At 36.8% G+C, this 20,022-nt stretch overlaps 1 protein-coding gene across 17 annotated transcripts in view; it reads left to right on the top strand.

The window, feature by feature from the left end:
* The window catches only part of RNF180 (ring finger protein 180), a 297,228-nt gene that overhangs the window by 90,069 nt on the left and 187,137 nt on the right, over positions 1–20,022 (top strand). For 15 of the 17 annotated variants that reach the window (XR_008704945.1, XM_055555005.1, XM_055555000.1 and 12 more), the window contains 3 exons: positions 4,549–4,644; positions 6,249–7,208; positions 10,013–10,048. Coding sequence is in view for 16 of the 17 variants with exons in the window: in XM_055555005.1 (XP_055410980.1) it covers positions 4,549–4,644; positions 6,249–7,208; positions 10,013–10,048 (1,092 nt within the window). In the remaining variant the exon portion in view is untranslated. Of the gene's footprint in view, positions 1–4,548; positions 4,645–6,248; positions 7,209–10,012; positions 10,049–17,568; positions 19,916–20,022 lie in introns of those variants that run through there. The other 2 variants (XM_055555013.1, XM_055555002.1) reach the window with 2 other exon arrangements.

The following is a 20,022-nucleotide window of genomic DNA, read 5'->3' as shown; positions in this document are numbered from 1 at the left end:
CATAGCTTCGACTATATTATTTTTGTCAGCAAAGTGATGTCTCTGCCTTTTTTTGTTTGTTTTTAATGTCTCTTCTTTTTAATACACTGTTTAGGTTTGTCATAGCTTTCCTCCCAAGGGGCAAGTGTTTGTTTTTTTTTTCCCCGTTTGTTATTTTTTTTTGCCAGGCCCAGGGCCCCTGACCTCTGGACAAAGTCCATGGTAGGCTGTGGTCGGGGGAGGTGGGGCAGTGGGGGAAGGGAAGTGCAGGTTGGCATCCTTACTTTTGCCTCAAACCGCAGGCCAGCAGAGGTGTCTCAGGGTTCACACTTCAGTTCATCATAACACTGACAAGTTTCTACTTTTATAATTGCTTGAGAAAAAAACTCTCCAAAGTGCTGACGTGTGCCTGGGTCCACCCCCGCATTCCTGGCCCTTCGCCACAGATGCTTACTTGCCAGGCACACAGCCAGCATGGGCACCCCAGGCCCCTGCCCCCACCAGGACAGGGCTGCTCCGCCACGGGACTTTGGAAAGCAGGGCAGTGGTGGGCGCAGGACAGGGGTCCACCCTGACCTCATGGCCGACCCCTGGCCTGTCTCCTCTTGTGAACAGTGGGCTGGCAGCACTTAGGGCTGCCCCAAGGATCCCCGGGCTAGGCTGGGAGGCAGGGTGCTCCAGGGGTCCTGTCAGCCACCCTATCATCGTGGTCAGGTCAGGAAGGGAGAGGAGCAACCATCTTTTAATTTCATGGCTGCAGTCACCATCCACAGTTGATTTTAGAGCCCATGAAAATAAAATTTGTCTCTGCTTCCATTTTGCCCCTTTCTATTTGCCATGAAGTGATGGGACCAGATGCCATGCTTTTAGTTTTTTTTAATGTTGAGTTTCAAGCCAGCTTTTTTAGTCTCTTCTTTCACCTTCATCAAGAGGCTCTTTAGTTCCTCTTTGCTTTCTGCCATTAGAGTGATATCATCTGCATATCTGAGGTTTGATGTTTCTCCCAGCAATCCCTCCACTCTTCCCCAGGAGCATATTGGACACCTTCTGACTTGGGGAGCTCATCTTGCAGCAGAGGTGTTTCAGGATTCACACTTCAGTTCATCATGATGCTGACAAGTTTCTACTTTTATAATTGCTTGAGAAAAAAACTCTCCAAAGTGCTGACGTGTGCCTGGGTCCACCCCCACATTCCTGGCCCCTCGCCACAGATGCTCATTTGCCAGGCACACAGCCAGCATGGGCACCCCAGGCTCATCTTGCATCTTGTCATATCTTTCTGCCTTTTTATACTGTTCATGGGGTTCTCGAGGCAAGAATACTGGACTGGGTGGACCATGTTTTGTCAGAACTCTTTGCTATGACCCGTTAGCCTTGGGTGGCCCTGCACAGCATGGCTCATTGAGTTACTGAAGTCCCTTTGCCACGACAAGGCTGTGATCCATGAAGAGGCATTTACATTTATGTTACACTATTTGATGTTTCCCATAAATCACTTCAATTTTGCTCATTTTTTTCCTCTTTTTTCTTCCTATGCTAGATTTTTTTTTCATCATTTTTACTTCTATATGTTCATGTTCGCTGATATTTTCTTCTACAGTATCAATTTGCTAATAAGTGAAACTTTTAATTTCAGAAGTTTTTTCTCTAGGTAAACCATTCATTTAGTATTAAGGTAATTTATCTTCTCATTATAATCATGAAAATATGTGTCATAGCTGATTTAAAGTCTGCCTGTTTATTCAATCTTCTCCACTTTGGGGGAGATTTTTTTTTTAATTTATTTTTTAATTGAAGGATAAATGCTTTAGAGAATTGTCTTGGTTTCTGCCAAACATCAGCATGATTTTTCTACCAAACGTCAACATGATGGAACGTGGGGGATATTTCCATTGAACAATTTTTCTCCTGGTTGTGGGTCACATTTTTTTTTTTTTTTTACTACATAATCTAGTAATTTCTCTTGTAGGTACAACATTTTGATTTAACATTACTGAGTGTCTGGATATTATTCTTCCTTTAAAGAATGTTTTAGCAGACATATGAGTTATTTGTGATTGAATTTCATTCTTTGGAGGGTTATATTCAACTTTATTAGGGTTGCTTTTTAGGAGCCTTTACTCTTGGGCTAATTTAGCCCTACTTTTAAGACAGAACTCTTCTGGAATCACTCCTAAATACTCCATATATTCCTTGAGATCCTTCTGCTCTGGCTGCTTGGAACTTGAACATCTTCCCAGCTTTACTGTGAGCCCTGTGTGAATAGTTATGCTTCACTGGAAGATGTCTTTTCCAGGGTAAATTTTCTTTATCGGATTGTCTGATATCTCACCCTACATACCTCCATAATAGTATTCAACCAAAAATTTAGAGGAATTACTATACAGATTTCTGGAACTTTTTTCTAATTACAGGCCTCTCCTTGCTGGTACAGCAGTCCTGTAAATTCTAGCTGTTTAGCCTTTATAGCCTCTGATCTTAGTCTTAAATCAGCGAGGCTGCCATATACTAATTGAGTTCCTCCTCCCTACACCAAGGTTCTGAAAGTTCCCTGAGGCAGATATCCAGGGTTATTTTTAGGCTAACCTCATTTATTTGACTTCTCTGAGAGATCACAGCCCTGTGCTTTTTTTCTTCTTCTTTGGTCTAATGTCTTAAAACAATAGTATATTTTGCCAATTTTTATCAGTTGTAATGGTGAGAGCATGTCTAATACCACTTACTTAAGTATTGTCAGGACCAGAAGTAATCAATGTATTTTATTTACATCAATTTTAATTAAAATTTTAGTTATGTAAGTATAACTTATTTTTCCATTAAAACAATTTTCCATGAAAGTTAGTTTCCTTTTAGTAACTTTCCTAATCTTGAACTTCTTTCTTTCTTCAAACCATGTGATGTCAATTTGGTACACACCCTGTAAGGTACCTTTTCTATTTATATACATATATTTCCATAGAAAAGTTATAATATTGATTTTTTTAGGTTGTATATGCTTATAATATCATAATTCAGAGTATATTTACTTCTTTTTCACTTGCTTTAAAAAAACAGTGTGTATTAGAGATGTACCTTATTATCAAATTTATTTCACACTATATGTTGAGGTAGTTAACATGTTAAATAATGTGATATTTTCATATGATAATATTTTCAGCCAGAATAGAGATTGGTCCTCAGTAGCTCATCTCCTGGACTTATTGCAAATGCTTTCCATTTTTTTCCAGGCCTTTCCAGCCATACTTTTAGAAATGTTGCTCTATTTCTCTCTGTCCCAAGTACTGCTCTTGCCTGGGGACAGACAGGCTTCAAATCCACCCCAAATAGTTCCCCAGGGCCCTTTTTGTTTCCGTTTGTCACAGCTTTGGCATAGGCCGTTCTTTGTGTTGTTCCCATCTGCTATGTACTTGCCCTGTTCTTGTCACTCAGCCCTTTCTGTCATCTCATAGAATGAAGTTCTGTAGACCTGGAAGGGACCTGAGCCACTTATCTAGCGGAATTTAACGGGAAAAGAAACAGAGACTCAGAGAAGTAAAGCAACTGTCCTAAGGTCACAGAGGTCACAGAGGTACTAAAGAACCAACTGGGAAGTCATAGTGTCTCAACTATGCTGCTACTGCTAAGTTGCTTCAGTCGTGTCTGAGTTTGTGCGACCCCAGAGACGGCAGCCCACCCGTCCCTGTGATTCTCCAGACAAGAACACTGGAGTGGGTTGCCATTTCCTTCTCCAGTGCATGAAAGTGAAAAGTGAAAGTGAAGTCGCACAGTCGTGTCCGACTCTTAGCGACCCCATGGACTGCAGCCCACCAGGCTCCTCCATCCATGGGATTTTCCAGGCAGGAGTACTGGAGTGGGGTGCCATTGCCTTCTCCAGTCTCAACTATAGATCACATTTATTTCTGCAAATCTACTTCAAAAGGCCAAAATTGTCCCTGAAATTTTCGCTGTACTTACACAGCTGAAATTTAGGGCCTTTTTAGTTCCCTGCACAATTATTCCTCTCCCCCAATCCTCTAAAGCTTTTTTCTTCTCTTTTTTCTTTTGCTGTGCCACATCAGGATCTTAGTTCCCCAAACAGGTATCAAACCCAGGCCCTCAGCAGTGAAAGCGTGGAGTCCTAACCATTAGTGAAAGTGTGGAGTTCCTCTTTTAAACTTTTCTTGAGCATCTTGATGGCTAATATAGTAACTCCTTTATTCTGTTATTAGAATCAGAGATTGAAGGCTGGAGAAAGTTATCATGAATAGTTTTTCTCACACACAGAATAAAATAGGGTGCTAGATTTGTCCATTCAGTGACTTTGTGCTCATGTTTTAATTTGATGGTCTCAGTGAAGTAGAGGGATTTTTTTTGTTTGTTTTTTGTCAATTTAAATGTGGCTATTCCATGAAAAAAACAAAACAAAACTTTATAGATTTGTCTTGGCAATGGGAATAAGGAGAGAAGGGCAGTATGTATTTCCTTCCTACCTAAAAGTGAATTTATATTTTTGTGTTTTACTTAAATATGAATTTTGTGAAATAAAATCTGAACTAGTCATGACTAATATCATACATTTTGATATAACAGAATACAAATGATTCAGCTGATGATGGAAATATTTGTCATGTGTGGCACATGAATATAGAAGCTCTTCCAGAATGGATACACTGCCTGATACAAAAAGTAAGTTCCTTAGTTTCTGAGTAAATTTAGGAATATACTACTTTCAGAATGTTTTTGCCCTCATTTTAGAGCTATTTGTCTTGAATGCATTGTTACAGGAAATATGAAAGGGTATGTAACCCTTGATTACACTTACTGCTTTCCTTATTACTGGAGTGCTCTGAGTACTTCTATAACTCAGACTTTGCACTTTAAAATTCCCCTCCTTTGAATTCTCTTTCCACCACTACCTACTTGTTCCATCATTTTCTTAGGTCTTTATTCTTAATTGAGGCCTCGTGTAGCCAATCTATCAACTGCCTCTCCCAACTATTACCACCAAACACTTCCTTTCTCCCTTCTCTACTTTATATATCTATCCATGTTTTACACACACATTTTACAAGATATGTAGAACCTGTAAATATGTTTAAGTATATATAACATATATAAATTATTATGCACATCCATACACATATGCACATACATATACATACACATACACATACACGAATGACTTACTGATCATGTTAATCACCGAGATGCTCTACTAGGATATAAACTCCATGAAGTCAAAGTTTTTGTTTTGTTCATTATGCATTATATCCCCCAGTACCTAGAACAGTCCCTGTGAAGTGAATGAAATATCCTGTGGGTATCACTCATGTATGCACACACATGTAAAATAAACTTGAAAATTAATGACTCTTACTGGCACAATCAGAATGAAAAAACCACACTTTTAAGAATCCTTAATGAAATAGTATAAGAGCAGGAACTTGTTCAATGTGGCCTCATTATTTCTCCAAGTTCAAAACACCTAAGTGTTAGAAAAGTATAGAAAATCATATAAAATATGATTTGGGGAAAATATAGTAGCTTTTCTCCACTGACTAGCTTACTTTTTTGGTTAAAAAATACCATTAGCTAGATATCTCTTGCATTCATTCTCACATTGTAGTGATTTCCTGGGAGAATGCCAGGGTACTACTTATAAGTGTCCTGAACTTTGTAAAATGTATTAGCACATTTCAGATATTCCACTATTTCTGTTAAAAGATATTTTTAAGCTATTTCACTATTTGTAATCTGAATAGAGAAAATGAACTAACTGATGCATGCAACCAATATCTTCCAGTTGTATGTAAAAAGGCAGGAAGAGCTTTATTCTGCTGTTTGGGTAAAGTTCCCTCCCACAGTGCTTGGTATGCAAGAAGTGTATCAAAACAGACACTTTTCTCTGAGATTTTACTTGCAAATTAAGCTCTGTAGACTGATTTGCTTCCTGGTTCCATAGTGTATTTTTCTTTTCATTAGTTCACACTGTATCCATATTCAGTCTATTGTCTAAAAGACTCTTTAGAATCTTGGGAGTATTGTCTAGATGGGTGTGATGTGCAGTATGTTATCATTCTAGACCTTTGGAGCTTCTTATCTCTGTTTATTGGAAGGTTTGTTTCCATTTACCATTCTGTCTACTAATCAGAAAACAGAAAGCTGGCCTTTTCTGTGGCATAGAAAACTTTCATGTGGTCGGCTTAAAAAAAAAAAAAAAAAAAAACTCACATTCTCTTTGGTTACTTTACAATGAAAGCATTGTTTTTATTTTCCTTTATTACCTGTAGGCCCAGTGGACAGTTGGAAAACTGAATTGCCCTTTCTGTGGGGCCCGTTTAGGGGGCTTTAATTTTGTCAGCACTCCAAAATGTTCCTGTGGCCAGCTTGCAGCTGTACATCTCTCCAAGAGCCGTACCGATTATCAGCCAACACGGTCAGGCCGACTAATGAGACCATCGCTGAAATACTTGTCACATCCTAGAGTTCAGTCAGGTTGTGACAAGGAAACTCTGCTGACAGGTGGCGCCTCCAGAAACAGAAATCTCAGGTTTTTAAACATGGGCCCAAATAATAATGGTCCTGGAAGATTAACTGAAGCACTCTGCCTGGAGGTACGGTCAACATATTTCAAGATGAAGAATGAAAAACTGCTCTTCAAAGCGTCAGATCCAAAATACCAGCTTTTTGTTCCGCAGCTTTTGACCACCAGACGCACTCCGAGAGCTTTTCATAGAAAATCACATAGTTTGGATCTGAGCATCAGTGAGAAACTGACTTTATTACCCACTTTATATGAAATCCATAGTAAGACTACTGTGTATCCTGGGCTCAATGAGACACAGACTGTTGACCTTCCGAGCTTGCCTTTAGAATCGAATAAAAATAACTGTTCCTTTCAGATTTCATCCAGTTTTGATCCTAATATGCTGCTGCAAAGATTTTCAGTGGCTCCCCGTGAGACCCAGACACAAAGAGGAGGAGAATTTCAGCGTGGTCTAGAAGCTTCTGCTGTGTATTCTGGCCATGCTAGTCCTAACAGCCTGACTTTCCTGATGGACCTGCCCACAGCTGGCAGGAGCACGCTGGAGGCCGAGGACCAGGAAGAGCACCTCTCTCCTCTGAACTTCCTGCACTCGGGCAGTTTTTCACTGGGTGCGATTAATCAGAGGCTCAGTAAGAGAGAGAAGAGCAAGCTGAAGAATCTGAGACGAAAACAACGAAGGCATGAGAGGTGGCTGCAGAAGCAGGTAATATTTAATCGAGTTTTCTAAAAACCCTATATTATAAATGTCAGATGTTGGGGAGAGGAGCTAACTTTGAATACCTTTATTATAAAAACTTAGGTCTGAGTGATTTCTGAAATGACATTTCACCAAGTGAACTTAATAATCATACAGCTCTGTTATAACTGGCAGGTATAATCATGTCTCTGTGCTTACACATATTTAGAAAATGCCCTTTTGTGAGGTTTTCCCCAATTTTGCAAATACTTCAAAGGAACATTCCTTTCATGATATTAAGGCTAGGTTGTCATACACATTTGAAATATATTCAAGTTAGGATTGTTTTGCAGTGTTGATTTTTCAGGTTAAATTGAAACAAAGTCTCCCTGAGTAAATGCAGTATAGTAAGAAATTCATTCATTTTCATTACATTTAGTTTAAATGGATATTTTCAATGAGCCTGGTTTAATTATGTGCCCAAATGAGCCAGATATGGTTAACTGGGCTAAACTGTGAAAATTATCTACAGGATAATTGACCATGTAATTTTATGGGAGAGGGTGCTTCTCTGTGGTTTGAACTCCTGTACCCATAATGATACATTCAGGGGTGGGGTGTGTGAAGGAAACCAGTGTTAAGTCCTTCAATTAAAGACAGTGGATGAGGTGCTCATGAAAATTTGGAAGTTTGAGGACTGGCTTATTTCTATATAAACTGTTTTTGCAAATTGGCTTTATTATTTACTTGGTCATAATAGATTGCAGTCCTTATTAATTAGCATATTAAATATTAACAGTGTTCTCAGAGCTAAAATATAGAAAGCTACAACTTTATGTAAATAGTTCATTCTTAGTTAAGCAAACTCATTAGTGTTTATGACCTTAGTTATGGGCCAAATAAAATTACTGCATTAAGTGCTTCAATCAGGTTAAATGTTTTCATCTTTTGGTTAGATTGTTTATTATATTTTTGGCTGGTTTCTGACAAAAGCAGTTTAGTTTGGTTTCTTTGCAAGTAATATGTGATATTAAAGCATATATTGTAGTATATAAAAAGTGAGTATATTTTAGCACCATTAAAATATACTTTATAGTTTAATTTATCAGAGCTGTAAAGTTCAAAAATTTATTGAAAATTTGACTGAAACCTAGATAAATTAGAGATGATCACATTAGCTATGTTAACAGAAATAATACCTTAAAAACAGTGTGGAGAGCTCTAAAATAATTCTTTTAACAAACAGAAACTTCAAAGAAGTATGGGAATTATCCTTGTTCTGTATTGTAAATACATACAAATAGCATCTTTACAGTTTTCAATATGTGTTTAATTCTTAGGCTAAGTTCATCTAAAAACCTCAGTTATGTTTTTAATCATTTTCTAGTGTAGGAACACACTTTTTTCACGCAGTTTAAAGCAAAGACCAAAATTAATGGTCTTTTTGTTTTTTAATGAAGTTGCTTTTATTCATTCACACACATGTGACTTAACCAATCTGCTTAGATAATTGATTGAAATGAATGAGTCTTAGTCAGACCTGTGACAAGTCAGTACAGGAATGGTATAGTGGGATCCCATTTGGTTGCTTGCACAGGAGCTGCAGGCAAACAGATGCCCAATGTGTCCTTAGCAAAGACAATCTGAAAGCGTGTGGCTGCATAGAAATGCCACACACTCACCATGTGAGTGCACACTGTGGTTTGAGTCAGAAGGAAGAACAATATTTAGTAATCAGTTTTACTAACTCAAGGAAAAGGATAAATCCTAGACAGAGTTAATAGTCAAGATGAATTAATGGCTCAAATATTCAGCTCATTTAATGTTTAATGAAGATTAGTTGATTATGTAAACATTCATCAAATATCTGTTTTGTGTATCATGCCTTAAGGTAATGACTTAAAAACAGATCCTGCTCCCTTTTTAATGAGAAAGATATACATACAAGATATAAAGAAAAAGTTACCTATTATTAATGATAATCTTTAAAGGTTAAAATAATTGGTTGGAATAATAGATTTCTGACTTTCATTTGATATTTTAAATTATTTTTTTGTGTAAACTAGAAATCTTTCTGTGGCAGATACCATGATAGAAAATGTTAATGATGCTACAAAAAGTTATGTACATGTTTGAAGCTTAGGGATATAAATAAGATTAATGTTAAAGCAGAAACTGCAGCCAATTTTCAGTGTTTTTGTTCAGCAGATGTTAACTGAGCATCTACTTTGGGAAAATATATATATATTTTTTTATTCAATGTAATCTTTTGGGTGTATTTTTTAACGCATGCAATAAACTTGATTTATTCTTGGCATACAACTCTATGATCTAAATATATCTATAAAATTCATTTAACAACCACCAAAATGAATGTTCAGAACAGTTCCATCTCCCCTCAAATTTCCCTTGTGCCTTTATAATTGTACTATGATTAAATCTTGCAATCATACCCTTGTCCCATCCCTTACTCGCAAAAACCACTTATCTATTCTCCATTACTTCAGTTTGTCTTTTTGGTAATTTTATAAAATAATAATGTGATGTTCATAAAATTAGAATATATAGTATGTAATGTTTTGAGACTTATCTGTGAGATTCATCCATGTTGTTGTATATATCTATACACATCTATAGTTTGTTGTATACATATACATATCTATAGTTTGTTTTTTTTGCTTAATAGTATTCCATTGTATGAATGAACCACAGTTTATCCGTTTACTTGTGGAGGACAGGTAGGTTATTCCAGGTTTTGGCAGTTAGGAATAGAGCTGTTATGAACATTCACGTACAGGTTTTTGTGTGAACCTAAGCTTTCATTTCTCTAGGGTAAATGTCCGGGAGTGGGGTTGCTGGATTGTATGGTAAGTATATATTTAAACTTTACAAATAACTGTCAAATTGTTTTTCTGAGTGACTATACCATTTTTCAGTCCAAGCAGCAGAGTCTAAGAGTTCCTTTTGCTGTGTGTTCTCATAAACACCTGATATACTCTATTTTTAAAATGTTGTCCTTAATAAATATGTGGTAGTATCACATTGTGATTTTAGTTTGCGTCTCCCTAATGATGTTGAACGTTTTTCAGGTGCTTATTTTGCCATTTGTATATACTGTTCAGTGAAGTATCTTTTCAAATCTTTTAGTCATTTTCTTAATTGAGTTGTGTTCTTCCTGCTGGATTTTGAAAATTCTTTATACACTTTGAATGTAAGTTCTTTGCTGATTATGATTTGTAAAGATTTTCTCCCAGTCTGTAGCTTGTCCTTTTATTTTCTTAGCAAAAAACCTTTTCTTTTTTTCTGTAAAGGAAACTATATTTAATTTTGATGAAGTTACTATTTCTCAAATTTATTTTTAATGAATTATGCTTTTGGTGTCCTATCTAAGAACTCTGCCTAGCTCTAGTTTATGAAGATTTTCTATGACTTCTTCTGAAAGTTATATAATTTTAAATTTTATATTGAGGATTATGATGCATTTTGAGTTTTTTTTTTTAAATAAGGTGTGAGATTTAGGTTGAGGTCCCTTGTTTTTCATAGAGATACTTGAATGTTCCAGAACCATTTGTTGAAAACACTGTTCTTTCTCCATTGAAGTGCTTCTGCAGCTTTGTCAGAAATCAATTGGCTGTATATATGTGGGTCTATTTCTGGACTCTCTATTCTGTTCAGTTTATTTTTGTGTCTCTCCCATTGCCAATAGCCCTTTTTCTTGTTTCTTGTAGCTTTATACCAAGTCATTAGAATAGGGTACTGTGATCCCTTCAACTTTATTTTTCTTTTTCAGAATTGTTTGTTATTCTAGCTCCTTTACCTTTCCATATAAAATTTAGAATCAACCATTTTTTTCTTTAGAAAAAATAGACCAACTTGGGGAGAAAGGAAATCTTATTTTTTCCCGTCTATGAACACAATATGTCTCTCCTTTTACTTAGGTCTTTGATTTCTTTCATCAATTAATATTTTGCAATTTTCAGCATTCAGAACTTGCACATACTTTGTTAGATTTATACCTAACTATTTACTTTTTGTGTTATTGTTAATTTAAAAGATTGTTTTATTATTGCCTATCACTAGTTTGGCTCAGACGGTAAAGCATCTGCCTACAACTCGGGAGACCCGGGTTCAATCCCTGGGTTGGGAAGTTCCCCTGGAGAAGGAAATGGCAACCCACTCCAGTGTTCTTGCCTAGAGTTTCCCATGGATGGAGGAGCCTGGTGGGCTACAGTCCATGGGGTCGCAAAGAGTTGGACACAACTGAGCAACTTCACTCACTCACTCATTACTAGTTTACAGAAATATAATTGATTTTTATTTTGACTTTATATCTTGTGATGTTAACAGTATATGTCTTTGACACCTCTTGTCAGATTTATCTCTAAGAATTCATATTTTTATACTGTTGTTAAATAGTATTACTTTATTAAACCTTAATTTCAATTGTTTCATTAATAAAATATAGAAATAAAATTGAGTTTTGTATGTTAACCTTATATCTTGTTGTTCAGTCGCTCAGTTGTGTCTGACTTTTTGCAACCTCATGGACTGCAACACACCTCACCTTCCTGTCCCTCACCATCTTCCCAAAGTTTGCCCAAGTTCTTGTCCATTGCATTGGTACAGTCTTACATCTTACAACCTTTCTAATCTCACCTGTCAAGAATAGCAGAGTTTCTGTATATTTCTCTAGGTTTTCTACCTAGATCTTATCTGCAAAAAAAAAAGCATTTTTTCCTTTCCAATATGGTTTTTTCTTTCTTGTGTTATTGAGTGAGCTAGAACATTGAGTACAATGTTGAGTAGAAGTGATGAGAGGAGATATCCTTGTCTTTTTCCTGATGTTAGGAGGAAAGCATTCAGTCTTTCATTATTAAGTATTATCTTAGATATGGGTTTTGGGTAGATGCTGTTTATCAGGTTGAGGATGTATTTTTCTATTCCTAGCTTGCTGCAGGTTTTATCATGAATGGATGTTGAATTTTTTCAGATGATTTTTCTGTATCAATTGATATGATTATGTGTTTTTAATGTGAATTTTAAGTGATTATCAAATATTGAGCCGGTTTTCATTCCCACAGTAAATACTTTGTTATGTTGTACTTTTCTTTCTGTATATTGCTGGATATTCTTTGCCAATATTCTTTGAGGGGTCTTTCAGTTTGTTTATTTTCTTACTTCTGTACATGAAGAATATTATCCTGTAGTTTACTCTGTTTTTGTACAGTCTTTGTCTGTTTTTTTGATAGTTCTGGCTTTAGAAAATGAGTTTATAAATTATTCTTTTCTCTTTTGTAGAAGATACTGTGGAGAATTAATATTACTCTTTCGTAAATATTTGATAATGAAACTGTCTGGGCCTAGATATTTTGCGGGGTAGGGGAGGTGAATTTAACTATGAATTCAATTTCCTTAATCTCTGTAGGACAATTCAGGTTATCTATTTCATATTGGGTAATTTTGGTAGTTAGTTGTTTCCAATGAATTATCAGTATTATGAATTAATGAATTATTCAGTATTATTGCCTTGAGAACTCCATGAATAGTATGAAAAGGCAAAAAAATAAGGCACTGAAAGATGAACTGCCCAGGTCAGTAGGTATCCAGTATGCTCCTGGAGATCAGTGGAGAAATAATTCCAGAAAGAGACAGAACCAAAGCAAAAACAACACCCAGTTGTGGATGTGACTGGTGATGGAGGCAAAGTCCTATGCTGTAAAGAGCAATATCGTATAGGAACCTGGATTGTTAGGTCCATGAATCAAGGAAAATTGGAAGTGGTCAAACAGGAGATGGCAAGCGTGAACACTGACATTTTAGGAATCAGCAAACTAACATGGACTGGAATGGGTGAATTCAACTCAGATGACCTACTACTGTGGGCAAGATGATCTACTACTGTGGGCAAGAATCCCTTAGAAGAAATGGAGTAGCCATCATAGTCAACAGAAGAGTCTGAAATGCAGTACTTGGATGCAATCTCAAAAACGACAGAATGATTTCTGTTCATTTCCAAGGCAAACCATTCAATATCATGGTAAACCAAGTCTGTGCCCTGACCAGTAATGCTGAAGAAGCTGAAATTGAATGGTTCTTTGGAGACCTACAAGACCTTTTAGAACTAACACCCAAAAAAGATGTCCTTTTCATCATAGAGGATTTGAATCCAAAATAGGAAGTCAAGAAATACCTGGAGTAACAGTCAAATTTGACCTTGGAGTACAAAATGAAGGAGGGCAAAGGCTAATAGAGTTTTGCCAAGAGAATGCACAGGTCATAGCAAACACCTTCTTACAACAACACAAGAGAAGACTCTATACATGGACATCACCAGATGGTCAACACTGAAATCAGATTGATTATATTCTTTGCAGCCAAAGATGGAGAAGCTGCATACTGTCCATAAAAACAAGACTGGGAGCTGACTGTGGCTCAGATCATGAACTCCTTATTGCAAATTCAGACTTAAATTGAAGAAAGTAGGGAAAACCACTAGACCATTCAGGTATAACCTAAATCAAAACCCTTATGATTATACAGTAGAAGTGAGAAATAGATTTAAGGGACTAGATCTGATAGACAGAATGCCTGTAGAACTATGGACGGAGGTTTGTGACATTGTACAGGAGACAGGGATCAAGACCATCCCCAAGAAAGAGAAATGCAAAAAAGCAAAATGGCTGTATGGGGAGGCCTTACAAATAGCTGTGAAAAGAAGAGAAGCAAAAAGCAAAGGAGAAAAGGACAGATATACCCATTTGTATGCAGAGTTCCAAAGAATAGCAAGGAGAAATAAGAAAGCCTTCCCCAGTGATCAGTGCAGAGAAATAGAGGAAAACATTAGAATAGGAAAGAAAGACTAGAGATCTCTTCAAGAAAATTAGAGATACCAAGGGAACATTTCATGCAAAGATGGGCTCAATAAAGGACAGAAATGGTATATACCTAACAGAAGCGAAGATATTAAGAAGAGGTGGCAAAAATACACAAGAAAACTGTACAAAAAAGATCTTCATGACCCAGATAATCAGGATGGTGTGATCACTCACCTAGAGCCAGACATCCTGGAATGTGAAGTGGGCTTTAGGAATGTGAAGTCAAGTGGGCCTTAGGAAGCATCAGCGAACAAAGCTAGTAGAGTGATGGAATTCCAGTTGAGTTATTTCAAATCCTAAAAGTTGATGCTGTGGAAGTGGTGCACTCAATATGTCAACAAAGTTAGAAAATGCTGCAGTGGCTACAGGACTGGAAAAGATCAGTTGTCATTCCAATCCCTAAGAAAGGCAATGCCAAAGAATGCTCAGACTACTGAACTATTACACTCGTCTCACACACTAGTAAACTAATGCTCAAAATTCTCCAAGCCAGGCTTCAACAGAACGTGAACCGTGAACTTCCAGACACTCAAGCTCATTTTACATAAGGCAGAGGAAACAGAGATCAAATTGCCAACATCTACTGGATCATCGAAAAAGCAAGAGAGTTCCAGAAAAACATCTATTTCTGCTTTACTGACTGACTATGCCAAAACCTTTGACTATGTGGATCACAACAAACTTTGGAAAATTCTGAAAGAGATGAGAATTCCAGGCCACCTGATCTGCCTCTTGAGAAATCTGTGTGTAGGTCAGGAACCAACAGTTAGAACCGAAATGGAACAACAGACTGGTTCCAAATAGGAAAAAAAGTATGTCAAGGCTATATATTGTCACCCTACTTATTTAACTTATATGCAGAGTACATCATGAGAAATGCTGGGCTGGATGAAGCACAAGCTGGAATCAAGATTGCCAGGAGAAATATCAATAACCTCAGATATGCAGATGATACCACCCTTGTGGCAGAAAGTGAAGAAGAACTAAAGAGCTTCTTGATGAAAGTGAAAGAGGAGAGTGAAAAAGTTGGCTTAAAGCTCAACATTCAGAAAACGAAGATCATGGCATCCGGTCCCATCACTTCATGGGAAATAGATGGGGAAATTGGAAACAGTGGCAGACTATTTTTGGGGGCTCCAAAATTACTGCAGATGGTGACTGCAGTCATGAAATTAAAAGATGCTTACTCCTTGGAAGGAAAGTTATGACCAACCTAGACAGCATATCAAAAAGCAAAGACATTTCTTTCCCAACAAAGGTCTGTCTAGTCAAGGCTATGGTTTTTCCAGTGGTCATGTGTGATTGTGAGATTAGGACTATAAAGAAAGCTGAGCGCTGAAGGATTGATGCTTTTGAACTGTGGTGTTAGAGAAGACTCTTGAGAGTCACTTGGACTGCACAGAGATCCAACCAGTCCATCCTAAAGGAAATCAGTCCTGAATATTCATTGGAAGGATTTGTGTTGAAGCTGAAGCTCCAGTACTTTGGCCACCTGGTGCAAAGAGCTGACTCACTGGAAAAGACCCTGATGCTGGGAAAGATTGAAAGTGGGAGGAGAAGGAGAGGACAGAGGATGAGATAATTGGATGGCATCACTGACTCATTGGAGATATGTTTGAGTAAACTCCCGGAGTTGGTGATGGACCAGTTGGTGATGGACCTGGCGTGCTACAGTTCATGGCGTTGCAAAGAGTCGGACACAACTGAGTAACTGAACTGAATTAATTATCTAAATTGTTGAAAATATATGCATAGCATGTTCATAGTATTCCTTTATTATCCTTTTAGTTTCTGTTGGTTCTGTAATGATATTCCCCTTTCAATCATGATAATGGCAATTTGTGTCTCTTCTCTCTTCTCTTTCTTTTAGTTTTGCTAAAGTTTTATTGATTTTATTGCTCTTTTCAACCAGCTTTTGATTTTCATTATTTTCCTCTTTTATTTGCTATTTTCAAAGTCATTTATTTTTGGTCTTATTTTTATTTTTTCCTTCATTTTGCTTGCTTTGAATTTATTTTCCCTTCTTTTATAAGATATTTTTTATGGGAGAAACTTAAGTTATTGATTGGAAATCCTTTTTTCCCCCTCATCTATGCTTTTATTGTTATAAATTTCCCCTTAGTTTCTGCATTAGGTACATCCCATGACTTTTATGTTGTATTTTTTCATCAGTTCAAACTGTTTTCTAATTTCCTTTGAAGTTCCATTGGGCAGCCTAGTTTAAGTGGCTAGTATAATCACGAAGAGACTGAAATATTAGCATTTTGAGGAAATCTAAAAACTTCATCATGTGGAAAAGTGATTTCTTCCTCTGGATGGAAAAATGTAAAGCTGGCACTAGTATAGCTGTGTAATATTTTTAAATAATTCTATTTAAACATTTTGTTCTACTGTGTTGACATCTTAACTTTGGGTTTATTTAATATAAATAAAGCTATTGTGAATGAGTTTACTTTACATTTATATGGAATGTTGTGTATGAGAATATAAAATATTTGACCAGTATTATGCTTTTTAATAAATCACTGAATGATTATATTACATTGTTCTGAGTGAGCTAAGAGAGTTAAGACTACTTGTATTAATACAAAAGTGTCTTTTAGGCACTGGAGTGAACAAGGGCTAATAAATTATATTAAGACCTACTTATTTAGATTTGCATAAAGAAGATATTATTTTTCTACAAAGGCATTAAGTTTCATTTTCTTGAATTTGCACATAGGGATATTTTTACACAGATTTTGAAGGAGTCCACTTAATGTTTTATAACTTGATTCGTGTTCAAATCACACACATATCATATTATAACTATATTTTTGGTTATCTTTTTAAAAGAAAAAATTCTGTGCTTCTGAGTTATAATAACAATTTACATATTGAACAGTTATTCCCCATTTGTTCGCTTTTCAAAAAGAAAATTAAGGGTTTATTGAAATAAAAATCTTCAGTTGTGAAACTTCAGAAATGAAAATACTACAGTTTAATTAGATGACACAGATTTTACTGTAATATCCCATTTTGTGTGTGTGTACAGACACACACGTACCACAATCTTTTATCTGTTCACTTCTTGATGGACACTTGATAGTCAAGATATGGAAGTAAGCTGATGAACACTTAGGTTACTTCCATATCTTGGCTATAATAAATATGCTGCTGTGAAGTTGGGGTGCGTGTATCTTTTTGAATTAGTGTTCTTGCATCCAGGACTGGAATTGCTGGATCGTATAGTAGTTTTATTTTCAGGTTTTTGAGAAACCTCCACATTTTTTCCTGCGGTAACTGCATCAGTATACATGTTTAGCAGCTTTGCTCTGAGGGGTCCCTTTAATCTACATCTTTGCTAACTTGTATTATTTATGAACTTTTTGATGATAGCCATTCTGACAGATGAGAAGTAGAACTTTATTGTGGTTTTGATTTGCATTTGTCTGATGATTAGCAACATTGAGCATCTTTTTCATGTGTCTGTTGGCCATCTGTGTATCTTCTTTGGAAAAACATCTATTGAGGTCTGTGAGAGTTGGACCATAAAGAAGGCTGCATGCTGAAGAACTGCTGCTCCCAAATTGTGGTGATGGAGAAGATCTTGAGAGTCCCTTGTACTGCAAGGAGATTAAAGTAGTCAATCCTAAAGGAGATCGACCCTGAATATTCATTGGAAGGACTGATGCTAAAGCTGAAGCTCCAATACTTTGGCCACCTGATGCAAAAGAACTGACTCATTGGAAAAGACTCTGATGCTGGGAAAGATCGAAGGCAGGAGGAGAAGGGAACAAGAGAGGATGAGATGGTTGAATGGCATCACTGATGCAATGGACTTGAACTTGGGCAGACTCCAGGAGATAGTGAAGGACAGAGTAGTCTGCTGTGCTGTAGTCCATGCGATTGCAGAGTCAGACATGACCTAGTGACTGATCAGCAACAGTGTTGTGTAAGGAAGGGAGAAAGCATTATCGTCAGTAAACCTGTCCCAAAGTGACGTAGAAAACTGTAGTGCATCACATATGACTGAGCTTCCTCGAGCTGTGTTTGTTGAGTAGCACCAGGCCCTGCATTCAGCCTTTTGGGCCTAGTGTGCACTGGGATGACTGCATGGTTGATATTCTAAACCTTCACGTTTCATTGACTACATCAACCAAGATTTTCACTGCCCACCTGTTGTTCCCCCGCATTGCTCCATTTCTGCCCTCACACATTATGAAAATCATAGTCACTTGCTGGCAATGAATGCCTCTTTGTCTTGTTCAAACTTCTTTAAAACTTGTCAGATGCTAAGATGTCTCACCTACTCTTCTAACAGATGGGAACCTCACAATATCAACTTCCGTGTGCCCAGAAGTAGGGCAATAGCTGGAATACTCTCTCTGGCTCTGCACAACTAATTGTGATTGCCGTCACTTGAACTTTCTTTTACAAAGTAATATTTTTGACTTAATTTTTAATTTTAGAAGCAATATAATAATGTTAGAGAAAGTGTAGAAAACTGAAAAGTACATTTACAAAAATCAACTGAGCAGCCGCGTAAGAGAGAGGGAGAATGCGATTGAGCACTATGAGGGAGCTCCAACTTTGTTTTTCTTCTTAAGCTGGGTGGTATTATCACAGATGTTTTATTCCATTTTATATGCTTTAATATTTTATAATACATTGAAAAATCGATTATAAATTATACTCCCCTAATAATGCCATACTCCTTTTTTTATACCCTTTTAATTCACTATTTCTATTGCAAAATCTTAGCTTATTTATCTTTGTTCTCCTTGTAAAGCTAGAGGCTTAAACATATAACATAGGAAAGTATATTTTTACCTAAGAAGTTCATTTGTTGATAATGCTTTTATAATTTATAATGCTCCGTTAGAATAAAGTTGAATATTTAATACTCCATGAGAAAAATTTTCCACCAAAAAATAATTATATATCTGTGTTGCACTAGGGTATGCTGTTCAGCTTTAAAATTCTATGCTTTTAAAATAACCCTCACTGGAGTTTATAAAGGTGACATTGGTCATATTTTTCAACACAAGAGGGCGCCAAATTTCTCTTGCAACAAACTGTCAAAATTATTTCTTTCCATCTAAGAATCTCATATACTGGGGTAGAATATGGAATGGTAAATCTTTAATTTTTTGACATATTAAAAATAAGAGAATGTGTGCTTTGTGAGAAAGAGTTTATAGATCATGGTAAGGCTTTCTCTTGTTGCCATCAGGCAGGAATCTTAGTGCTTTAACACAGCTGCTTTTCAGAAGTATTGTATATTTGTTAAAGGGAATGAAGCAGCTACTCTGGGATAATGCTTTGGATAAATTATTTTGAAGGAGCTATAGATAATCCACCTATTCTGTCTGTGAGTTTCAGGTGGCATGTGCAGTTTTCTGCAAATGGGTATGACCCCTTAAATCAGGATAAAATCAATGGCAAATGTGCTTCCCTGGTTGCTCAGATGGTAAAGAGTCTGTCTGCAATGTGGGAGACCCAGATTCGATCCCTGGGTCAGGAAGATCCCCTGGAGAAGAAAATGGCAACCCACTCCAGTGTTCTTGCCTGGAAAATCTCATGGACAGAGGAGCCTGGTGGGCTACAGTCCAGGGGTCACAGAGTCATACACGACTGAAGTGACTTAGCACGTATGGAGTAGAGTACTGGCAGAGGGGCATTAAATGATGCAAGCCAGTAAATCACAGTGAACGAATCACACTTCGATGTTTAATAGTTTTGTTACCTTGGTTCGGTAAGCCATCTGCTCCCATGCTTGAATAAAAGAGTACTGGGAACAAAGCCACACAAGCCAGTGCTCCTTTTTACTAATTGTACTCTTTTTGTCCAGTTTAACATAAAGATATTTTTACAGTGTGTGTGTATGTTAAATTATTTCTAGTCATTAGACCTTCCCCCCTTTTTTCTCCAGTCATAAGAATTGATTATCTATTTTGATTTTCTGCTGCAGCTAAGTCGCTTCA

Source organism: Bubalus kerabau, chromosome 18 (assembly GCF_029407905.1).
Source record: "Bubalus kerabau isolate K-KA32 ecotype Philippines breed swamp buffalo chromosome 18, PCC_UOA_SB_1v2, whole genome shotgun sequence".
Taxonomy (NCBI): Eukaryota; Metazoa; Chordata; class Mammalia; order Artiodactyla; family Bovidae; genus Bubalus; species Bubalus kerabau.
Note: the sequence above shows the minus strand (reverse complement) of the source record. Positions and strands in the feature narration are given on the sequence as shown.